This window comes from Perissodus microlepis, chromosome 6 (assembly GCF_051167445.1).
Source record: "Perissodus microlepis isolate ML-2025 ecotype Zambia chromosome 6, ASM5116744v1, whole genome shotgun sequence".
NCBI classification, from domain to species: Eukaryota; Metazoa; Chordata; class Actinopteri; order Cichliformes; family Cichlidae; genus Perissodus; species Perissodus microlepis.
The window spans coordinates 37,176,503-37,187,289 of NC_140466.1; the positions used below are offsets into that span (position 1 = coordinate 37,176,503).

Genomic DNA, 10,787 nt, shown 5'->3' on the forward strand with positions numbered 1-10,787 from the left:
GAAACTGAGACTGTATTTATCTGTTAGCTTCTATGCTAAAGTGCTAGCTAAACCTCTACTAGCCGTCTGCATTGGGTTAGCTTCTCCTACTCTGTGCTCACATGTAGCACATTCACTGTTTTCTAACAATTTATTACTTTAATTTTTCCCTTTTCTGTAATATTGACTTTATAGCGGCACATTTAAATACTAAATAAAATAAAAAAAACCCTCAAGCACTTTTCCAATCTGCTGCTTCAAAGATTCTACGTATAGAATCATCCTCATTGGACAACCACATTGGGTTATGGTTACATGCTTACGATTTGGTAATTTGCATGAACTGACACAAACTTCATTTAAATGAATTGAAAGTGAATGAATCCTGGTAAACTCACCGACTGACCTATCCTTCCCTGTTTCCCTAACTTGCATCTCCTTAAAACTCCAAATGTTAGTCCACTCCCACCCTCACCTCCACTTAGGAAAAAAAAAAAGAAACGCTACAACTTTCCTTAGCCTCACCCACTCCCAAACCCTGTTCAGTTTTCCTAACCTCTTTGGTGACTCTCTGGTCTTTTCAAAACAGGGCTCCTACACAAGTCTCAGTTATCACAAAAAAGAAGAAACATGGCTATTCAACAAGGCATGATTATTGTGACATTGCTCTATAAGCTTATGGTTAGTCCTCACAGGAACTGATGTGACAACACGAATTACAGCTACTACTAGGTCAAATGGGTTTCTAGAAAAGGGGTTTTTTTTCCAGCCAGATTTTCCCATAATATCTGTGCTATTCAAAAATACCCTTAAGAGTACTTTTTTTTTCTTAAAAGGCGTTCCAGTCCTGTGTAGGAGCCCTGACTGAAAATGGTATTAAGCTAAAATGGCGCTCTTTCCATCAGAACAAAAGATCAACAAGGCTGTTAGGAGCAAATTGTTGATTCAAGGAATGGGATCATAACCCCCCCCCCTTCCTTCCCCCCCCTCTCTCTAGGTGGAGGAAGCTCCGTGGCTCTGCATGTTGGCCATACTGCCAACCATGCCAGCCGCGCCAGCCATACCTGAGTGCCCTCCCATAGCTGGAGGGCTGTGCTTGGTAGGTGAGGTCATGTCGGCTCCACGCCCCTGGCCTTGACCTGGGGTCTGCGGGGCGTGGTGGGCGTGCTGCAGGGCATGGCGCTCCAGCAAGGTACGGTGAGTAAAGGCCCGGTGGCACACGTTGCACTGGAAGGTGCGCTCGGCACGGTGGGTGCGCATGTGCACATTTAGCGAGCTTTTCTGGGTGAAACGCTTGCCGCACATGGTGCACTGGAAGGCCCTGACACCAGTGTGCACCACCATGTGTTTGAGGAGGTAGTCCCGCAGGGAGAAGGAGCGCCAGCAGATGGAGCACTGATGAGGTTTCTGACCTGTGGAGCCAGGCATGTGCAGAAGCACGCTTATAAAACCATCCCCAAGAACAGTCTTGCCAATACAAGTGAATCATTTTCTGTTTGCCTTTTGTTCATATAAAAATACTTATTTTACAGTTCTTTTAATACGATACAAAGAATTCTTGGATAGCAACATGTCTATTCATTCGAGAGATTATCCTGAAATACAAGTCTCTACCTTTATGCTGACCTCAATGGCAGGTGATAATGAGGTGAATACTGGAATACTGCATACGTAACTATGCAATTAATCTTTGTCCTCCTCACACTTGTGTAACATACATGCAGCTGATCAATTACTGTGACGTGAACGTACCGGAGTGGATGAACATATGCTTGCTGTAGTTCTTCCTGGAACGTAAAGATTTGCCACAGTGCGTGCAGTCGAACGAGGTCTCAGATCCCTGGGAGGAAGGTGAGGGCCCTGCGGAGCAGGAAGAGGTGGAGGGTGGCGGAGCTGGGGTCATTGGTGCTGGGGGTGGAGCCTGCTGACTGGGCTCTGTCCCCGCCATGGTGTCAATCCCACCCATGGGCCCGCCCACATAGAACGGAGCTGGCTGCGACTGGCTCACTGGGTACTGGAACAGAAGCTGTGAAGGAACATGATACAGACCATTTGCTCTGGATGAACATTTCCGAACACAATCGATAATATTTAGAACTAATCAACTACATATACCCCTAATAAAAACAATAGCTGGTTCATTTCAATAATGACCACCATCCTACCAAGTGCGGCAGGACAAAAGCAGATCTAAACAAAATAACAGCAGATTTTACACATGTGCTTCTCTCTGGACACCGTGCACTAGAGAGGAATAGTCAGCAGAAAACATCTGACAACTCAGGTGGAGCACAGGATCTGACTACTATCTAACCCACAAAAAGGTTAGATAGTGTGAATGCGCATTTTTTTCTTATCTGTTTATTTTCCCTTTTTAAAACCTCTGTAAGTCACGTTTGCATGACTCATTTGAAACTACTCCTCCCCAGATACTGCACCTTGGAAGCTCCACTCCTATACACATATGCAATAAATCCATCTTCAAAAATATCCGTGTCCACGCCTTCCAGCCACAAAACACACCATGCCTCCTTAGAAAACACACCGTCATTTTTTAAATGCCTAAAGAGAGCGTTGTGCTAGCACAGACCATCAGTAAATATGGTACAAATCGTTTGACAGGTGTGCGTTTCCATTTGCCAATTTAAGGAGCTGACATGTGACTGAACCCATCATCATCAGAATTTTGAGAAGGCCTGATTTGAGCATATATATGTAGAAATGGTATGTTACAGTCTGGTATGTTATGCTGTTTCATTTTCCTTTTTACTTTGTTTGTTGCATCCTTGAAAAAAATAATTAAAAAAATCATTGTCTATGCAGGCCATTTCTGCATTTTCATTTTCAAAGTCAGCACACCTGTCAATCAAAGTGTGTAGGCTGAAGCTTGAAAAAGATATACAGCCCACCACACTAAATTGAAGCTTTTATTTGTGTTTCTGTTGTTCTGTGTTGGTTGAGTATGTGTGTGTGTTTTTTCTTAGTGCTGCATTGCGTTAAAATCTACTCTCCGTCAATCATCTCACTTCCTGCCTCAATGCAAACATTAGTGCTTCACATTTAAGGCGCTTCAATTTTCACAATTCAATTATTTTGTAACTTTTGCAATTACAATAATGTATTTATATATGAAATGTGGAGGAGCAATTATTATTTTCATTAACAATTAAGTCGCTCATTATTTCCTCATTTAACTGCATAATTGTTTACTCAGAAAACGGTGAATAGATTCATTCTAGGTTTGCACTCATTTTGTTTTTAGTTCTAACATACACAAAAAAGGTGTTTCATTAGAATCAAGAATAAAAACATTTATACATTTTTTCTGAATACATGCACATTCCAGTGAAAATGAAAGGTGCACTCAGGGCTTCATTCGTGATGTTAGTAAGGTAAGGCTTAACAACTTGCACATATAAAACATGTTCCCCACTAGAGAATATAACACACTTTTTAAAAATGCTGTAAATAAAACAATTAGTGCATGTCCAGCCAATTTTAAGCAGAAACTCTGACCACAACCAGCTCTTGACCAGGTTATGAGTTGAGCATAAGTTGCCAGGTAAAAAAAAGCCACTTTGGTGATACAGAAAGCTCTGACTTTGAGCTCGACAGAGCTCACTAATCCATTAATCTTACTTCCTAGTACACCCCTCGTGAATTTGACTGAAGCACTGACCTGGTTGTTGATGGCCTGGGTGGTTGGAGGTGGAGTCAGTGGTTTATTGACCCTTCCTCTGGGGTTAAAAGCCATGGCTTGAGGGGGCTCACTCTGGGGCCAAAAACTCTCTGAAAACACGCCCTGCTCATCATAGAAATCCTGAAACACAAAAACAAACATAGATTTAAAAAAAAAAAAAAAACTAAAACAAACAAAAGAACAAGCTAAAAAAAAAGACTATTTAACATGAGAAATTTTGCTTGTTTTGCCATCAGTTCAAGGGTCGGATGGTTCACATCTCTGCAGCTCTGCAGACAGCACATATCATCAAAGGAATGTAAAAGCAAACCTAAAATTAGACTTTTGGTCATCTATACGGGCATATAGTTCAAGTAAAAGACATTCCTTTATGCCATTGCTTTGAAGGAAACAAGATTATCTTTTTCATGTAACACACATTACGCAACTAAAAGACTTTCTGTGTAGGCAAACTACATCCCTCATTACCTAAATATACAGCCAGTTTTCTTTTTATTGTTTATAAGTCTACCATGTTACAGCTGCAGGCGAGCAGATGCTGACAAGATATCGTACATTACAGTCCAACCAGTCATAGAATGACTGTCAGCAGCAGTTTCACTGGAAGTAGTTAGACCTGGCTGGGAAGATGATCCACCTCAATGTAAAGAAGCACGAAATGCAAACATGAGTCATACCAACAGTAACTTTCTGTTTGTCTGAGAGGCTGATCGAGTTTCACATGCTACTTAGGTCGACTGGTATCTTCTTATCTGTGGTGATACACGTTGTGTGATGATGCAATAGTGTCATGCATTACAGTTTCCAGTAACTAGTGCCAAATGTTTAAACCAATAATGTCAATGCTGGGACTTCAATGATTTGCACTTGCAGCCCATAATTTCATTGTACATGTGACTGCTATTCTAGTCTGTTTGTCCCGGCCATGATTTTCTTAAAGTGGAAAATATCCAAACTTTTGTTACTAAATCTGAGTAATAATAATAGAAATAACATAGTGGAATATATGTTTTGCTTTTACGAGAGTCAGACATGTGTATGGATTTGGGGGTGGACTGAACAGAAGAGCATGCAGAGCTGTTAACAACCTGGGTGCATCCTGTAAAGGTACCATAGCACACACAGTGAGGGTAACACGGTAGACAGAGAAGTCAAACATTAACACTACTTCTAGTAAAAGGAAGTGAAGAACTGTACTAGCACTAGTACTGCTAACCTACTTAAAACAGATAGTCTTACACATACTGGAAGTTCTTCAAGAAACTCCACTGCACAGGCTTTATTTACGTCCTTGCAGAGAACAGGCCCATCTGCAGATTTTTGTCACAGAATTTGAGATATCGGACCAAGATGACCTTTGAATATATTGGATATATAGTTGATTTTTCTTAAAAGTGTGGGATCAGACATCATTTACAACTGATGACTAGCAATAACACCTCCAGGTGGCGTGTGGCCAACTGAAGCATTTTTGCACGCATTCTAGGGCTGTGGCCAAATATTCTACTATTCAGATATTTGTTCATTGGGTATGCATGTATATCTCAGCTTGCTAACAACATCTATTGCACTCACTGCAGTTATCGTCATGCTTTGGTTCCCGTTATTGTTGCAGAAATTTAACCACTTTCCATACTCATATTTTTATCCTCCTGCTTTGCAACAACATCTTGCTCGAATGGAACAGGAACAGCTCTCTCGCTCTGCTCTGTTCACTGGGTGAGCGAGCAGGGAGCGTTCAGAGTGGCAGGGAGCAGCGGTGCACTGTGCAAGAGGAAAAAAGTAGGAGAGCTTCTCCAGATTCAAACTTTCTCTCTGAGCGCTCATCGTACATGTAAACATGGCTACAATCACAGCAGAGCAATTGCCTTTTAACCGTCATAGACATGAGGAGGACAAATAAGAAAAATAATGTCTGCAGGGATGAAAGCAAGAGCCCGTTTCACACATTGCTCAAAGACAAGATTATATTATTCAAGCAATGTTGGGTTAAGTGACGATCACATGCTGTGACTTTGACTAAACTGAGTAGATGATTTTATCTCCAAACGTGACAATCTGCAGCAAAACTGACAAGCAGGGCTGAATCTTTCTGACTGTGTGGCAGATGTTCCTTGTGTAGACTGCAGGGTACAGCAGGCTGCGGCATAAATCTGCTCCACCACGTTTTCCCATCTACTTATTTCAGGACTTCTGGCACAAATGCTGAGTTCAAATGTGCTACAATAAGGCCTTTCTAAGGCAAAACGGAAGATAATGTACCTAAATATTTCTCTAAAAAAATCAAAGACCATCACTTCACAACTGCAATATGTGTAATACTCTGAATGCCATGCTTCTCCTTGCATAGTAGATAAATTATTGAAACATTCAGCGCAGGTGAGCTGGGTTTTTTTTTTCTTCATTTTAGTGTTTTTTATTCACTTCTGAGTTAACATACCTGTCCAAAGCTTGCCATGGATTCCTGGGAGCCCTCCTGCTCTTGATCTCGTCTCCCATCCTCCAAGGCATAGACAGTCCCATCTGCATCCTGTACACTTTCATCCTTCACCACTACTCCCTCTCCTCCCAGCACCTAGGGAGAAAAAAAAGACAGGTCCATTTCAATTTCAAGTAGTAAAGAAATACCTTTAGATCAGTAGTTGGAGCTAAAAAGCAACAAAAAGTCTATAAGAGCAACCAATGCCCCAGCTACAGCCCCTTCAAGCAGGTTCTGATAAGTTGAATAACCTACAGTCAATATGCAGAAGTCCATAGATTATCAACAAGGCAATTACTGCTGAAGTTTAGGCGAGAGATCCAACTGTGAAAAGTGCAGAAACATCTCAGCGATATACGCCAATGCAGTGTGAGAAGAGGGAAAAGCATAAAAAGAAAGAAAACGAAAACGTTGCAGCTCTGCATGCCTGAAAACTGTAACCATAGCAACCATTCCCCTTATCCCCCTACCTGGAGTCTTAGCGGCTGCCTCTGCTTGCGGCTGTGGCTCGCCCCCCTGTCTCTATCTCCATCTCTTCCCCTGTCTCTCCCATCCAAGTCCTCCTCTTCGCTGTATCGGTCTATCCCCACAAGGTCATCAGAGAGGTCTGTTGTGTTGCCGCGGAGGCTGTCCCTGCCAATGCTGTCCACACTGGCCACGCCGGAGCTGCAGCCCGCTGAGAGGTTCCCTGTGCTACTTGTGCTGGCTCCATTGGCTGTCTGTGCCAACAGGTCTCGGAGCTTGTACCTTACGTCCTGAGTACAGCTTGAGCTCTGCTTCATGAGGACTGCACCTCCCCCGGTGCCCATCGCGTCACCACCACACATGGCACCGGGGCCCATGTCTCCAAGTGCCATCAGGCTTACAGTGTTAGCTTGATCCATTGGGCCTGGGCCGCTCTCACTGACGCTAACATTGGCACCCCCTAACCCACCGGCCATGTTACCACCTCCACATTCAGCCATGAAATTAGAGAAGTTGGCGTAACCCCCACCCCCACTAACAGAACAGCTTCCACTGCTGCCACTCTCTCTCCCTTTCCCCCCGCCACGCTCCTCTTGTTTAGGGAGGACCCCTCCAAGCATTCCTCCTCCAGCAGCAGCAGCTGCGGCGGCCGCTGCTGCTGCACTTGCTGCCCCTGCCGCTGCCTTCCTCTGAGAGATGATCTGAGTGCACTCATCAATGACCGTCTTAATTTGCAGGATGCTGGCAGCAGTGAGGATGCACAGGGCCTGTGACTGCAGCACCACCAGCGAGCCACTGTACATGAAGTCTACAAGCTGCTTCACGGTTTCAGCGGGCACCAGCGGCGGAACAGAGATTTCAGAATGACCGAGCAGCAACTTGTCCTGGAAGAAGGGGCTACCGGCTGCCAGAACGCAGGCGTGGGCACGCAGGGAGGCATCATGTATTCGCACGGTCACATCGCAGAAGAGGCCCTCACGCCGTTGTGTGCGAAGGGCTTCCAGCACTGATTGGCTGGAGTTGTGGAGGTGGATGTAGTGCACGGTTTCTGTGCCGGACACCATGGCAGGAGGAGGCGAGTCACTGGGAACCGGATGGGAGTGGGGGTGGGGGAGGGGGGGTAGGTGTCTGGGGTTTTGCGTCAGCTTGAGGGATAAGGAGGACAGGGAGGGAAATGGATACAGTGCATGGGCCACGGTGGGGCCGTGTCCTCTCAAACAGTCATGAGTCTGATGAATGTTTACAAACTGCTTCTCTGATATGCCTAAAGGTATGAGGAGCTGCCTTCGATGTCCTGAGTGTGGGCAATGTCAAGTGGCTGTTTCCACCAGAACGTTAACCTCTGTTAAAACCTGCTGAAATAAACCATAACAAAAACAATTATACACTAAGCACTTATAAAGTTTTCAGTAGTGCAAAAACACTACTGTGTTTATATATACATATATACATAATATATGTATGTCAAAAATGTTAATTTATTCAATTGCAACTCAAATATAAAAAACACAGAACTTGTCTTTACATTAGATTAATCAAAATTAACATTCTTTGTTTGGGGGTTGAACAAAGAGGAAATCTGAAATGTTTTTCTAAATGTCGTTGAATGGAATGCCCATTTTTCTTATTTTCTAAAAACTTTGCAGATATTAATAAGAATTTCATGATTTAAAATAAATCATTCACAAATTATACTAATAATCCTCAACTCTAGCCCTTAATTATATTGTTCTCAGTGACTCGTTTCGTGTTGGAACTAGTTCATCCAGCCGTAACGAAAGGTGGCTGAGTAACAATTGAGCAGCTAATAATCCATCATCAAATTAGTCGCGTGCATCATCTGGCACACCTGTTTTGGTCAACCGACAGCACGTGCCGTGCTCGAGTCCAATGGTTCCCCGGGTCAGTATATGTGGCTATCTTGCACAGTAGGTGGCCGGTAATGCAACATCAGAGTTGATTACACCGTTGATTGAGCTAAACAGGCGCAGGAATAGCGAGGCAAAATGGGTGGATAATTAATAGTACTTGTTACCTAAATGTGTAACTAATAGCTCGATTAAATTGATGACTGACCAGCTAACGTTTCCTCCAGCTACAAGCGAGCAGGTTAACAGCGGCGAGCTAACGTTAACTACCGTTAGCTGTTGATATTAGCCGCTCGAGTCCCACACGGAAATCTGCACAATTTTATACATGCAAAAAAAAGCTTCGACGCCAAATAAAACACAAAAGTGGAGCACTGAATATAACAGCAGCTGGCAACGTTTCTAGCATAACATATAAGCAGCAATCAAATCTCGCCCCCACGCTCAAATAGAATGCTAACCTGGCTAGTTTACTAGCTTGCGTTAGCTAGCGAAAAATTAGTAAAGTTAGCATGTCAGCAGCTAACGGGCTACCACCCTTTTCTGCACAAAGCTTCTTAAGGCTATACCTACGTGTTTTACTGTGACACTGTCATTGCATGCTATTTAATCGCGACTACTTACAATGAAAAATACAGTGACAGTTCGGTTCTTGGTAGTTTCAGGCAGATGGATGCAGCAGGAAGCCCTCAAATAACGCACCCAACCTGATGAGAGCTGGTAACAAACACACATGCACGCAATTGCGCACACACACGCATACACACACATAAAGAAAGCACAGAAAGGGATGTGGAGTTTCTCTTGTATAACGCAAGCTACACGAGCGGCAACTGCTAATGTACATGCACCACTTCTATGGTATTAATTATAGGCTTGTGCATCTAAAAATGTAGGACAAATACCTGCAGACAAAGTCCAGATACAAGAGGGTCTTCAACATACCTGTACACGCCTAAATAGCTTCGAGGAAATGCAAACACTCAATTGTTTAAACTCTTTAATTTTTTCCAAGCTTGTCATATGGCAAAAGAGGAAACTAATGCAAAAATATTAAATGAATTATATTCGGCAAGCACAACAATAGCAACAATATAATACAGACAAATATACAAATCACAGGAGCATAGATTTTCAAGTTAACTTTTATAGTAAGTTGTTTAAATATTGTGATTTCTTACGGTTTCTATGAGCATGTATCTGAAGGCATTTGTACAACAAGAATTCCACTTACCTGACTTAATCCCAGTAAGAAAGGCAACATGCTTGTTGAAGTTGGTGGGGCAAGATTCTTAGATCAGCCTTAATGCAGTGCTGCATGCTCAAGAATGTTCGTCATGCAGTAAATGCTTGCATGAAATGGGAGAAAAAAAGGTCAGTATCTGAACCTTTCTCTGGGTTTAAAAGCCATGTGGGTACCAGGTTCCAGTTGAAAAGTCCTAACCCTTCCCAATCACATTACATTGGCCTTGATGACAATGAGGTCAAGGAAAGGTGTAAAGGAGAGTTTATATAAAACAGAACAGCCAGTGGGACAATAGTTCAGCCCCCACCACCACCTAATCATGAGTGGCAAACTTGAATACAAAATGATGATATAATGTAATAAATATGTGCTATATATTAGACATATCCAAAAATTGTGGTGTGAAAAAAAAAATTCACAAATACTCATAGGTTGTGAGACACCTTAAAAATGCTATAGATGACAGATAAAAGGTCAGCGATAGATTGTCTCCATGTAGCGCATTATTTTGAACTTGTCTGTACCCTTCCTGATTTTTTGCCCATGATATCTATAAACCATCACAAGTTATCTGATGTAAAGGAAGTCTTTGTGCCTTTTTAAAATAAACAAACCATGATTCTGAAAGGCAAACTATAGAATTTCATGAGAAAGTGGTGGTATTATTAAATATCTAGAATAGAATAGAATAGAATTCAACTTCATTGTCATTGCACATGTCACAAGTACAAGGCAACGAAATGCACTTTGCATCCATCCAGAAGTGCTTTAGCCATGATATAGATATATTACAAATATATATTAGCAATAATATAGATATGTGAGTATATTACAGAAATGGGTCTATTATGGTATGTTATAATGTACACGGTATGAAGTATGTTATGAATTTGCTATTACTATAAGTATGTACAGGCTGTAGTTTGTACAAGCTATGAACAGGATATAAATATGAAAAACTATACAGAAATATGAGATATACAGTTATACAGAAATGTGAATTATGCAGGTAATAAACAGTTGTAGATTTAAAATTTATCGTATTGTACA

At 42.3% G+C, this 10,787-nt stretch overlaps 1 protein-coding gene across 2 annotated transcripts in view; it reads right to left on the minus strand.

The window, feature by feature from the left end:
- zbtb45 (zinc finger and BTB domain containing 45) overlaps positions 1-9,244 on the minus strand; it is a 10,584-nt gene extending 1,340 nt beyond the window's left edge. The window contains exons 1-6 of one of the 2 annotated variants that reach the window (XM_084932199.1): positions 9,116-9,244; positions 6,629-7,975; positions 6,120-6,254; positions 3,659-3,799; positions 1,732-2,005; positions 1-1,391 (exon numbers count right to left, since the gene is read on the minus strand). The exon at positions 1-1,391 is cut by the window's left edge and continues 1,340 nt beyond it. In XM_084932199.1, coding sequence (XP_084788325.1) covers positions 973-1,391; positions 1,732-2,005; positions 3,659-3,799; positions 6,120-6,254; positions 6,629-7,687 — 2,028 coding nt within the window. In that variant the 5' untranslated portion in view covers positions 7,688-7,975; positions 9,116-9,244 and the 3' untranslated portion in view covers positions 1-972. Of the gene's footprint in view, positions 1,392-1,731; positions 2,006-3,658; positions 3,800-6,119; positions 6,255-6,628; positions 7,979-9,115 lie in introns of both variants that reach the window. The other variant, XM_084932198.1, reaches the window with a different exon arrangement.
- Between the last annotated feature and the right edge of the window lie 1,543 nt (positions 9,245-10,787).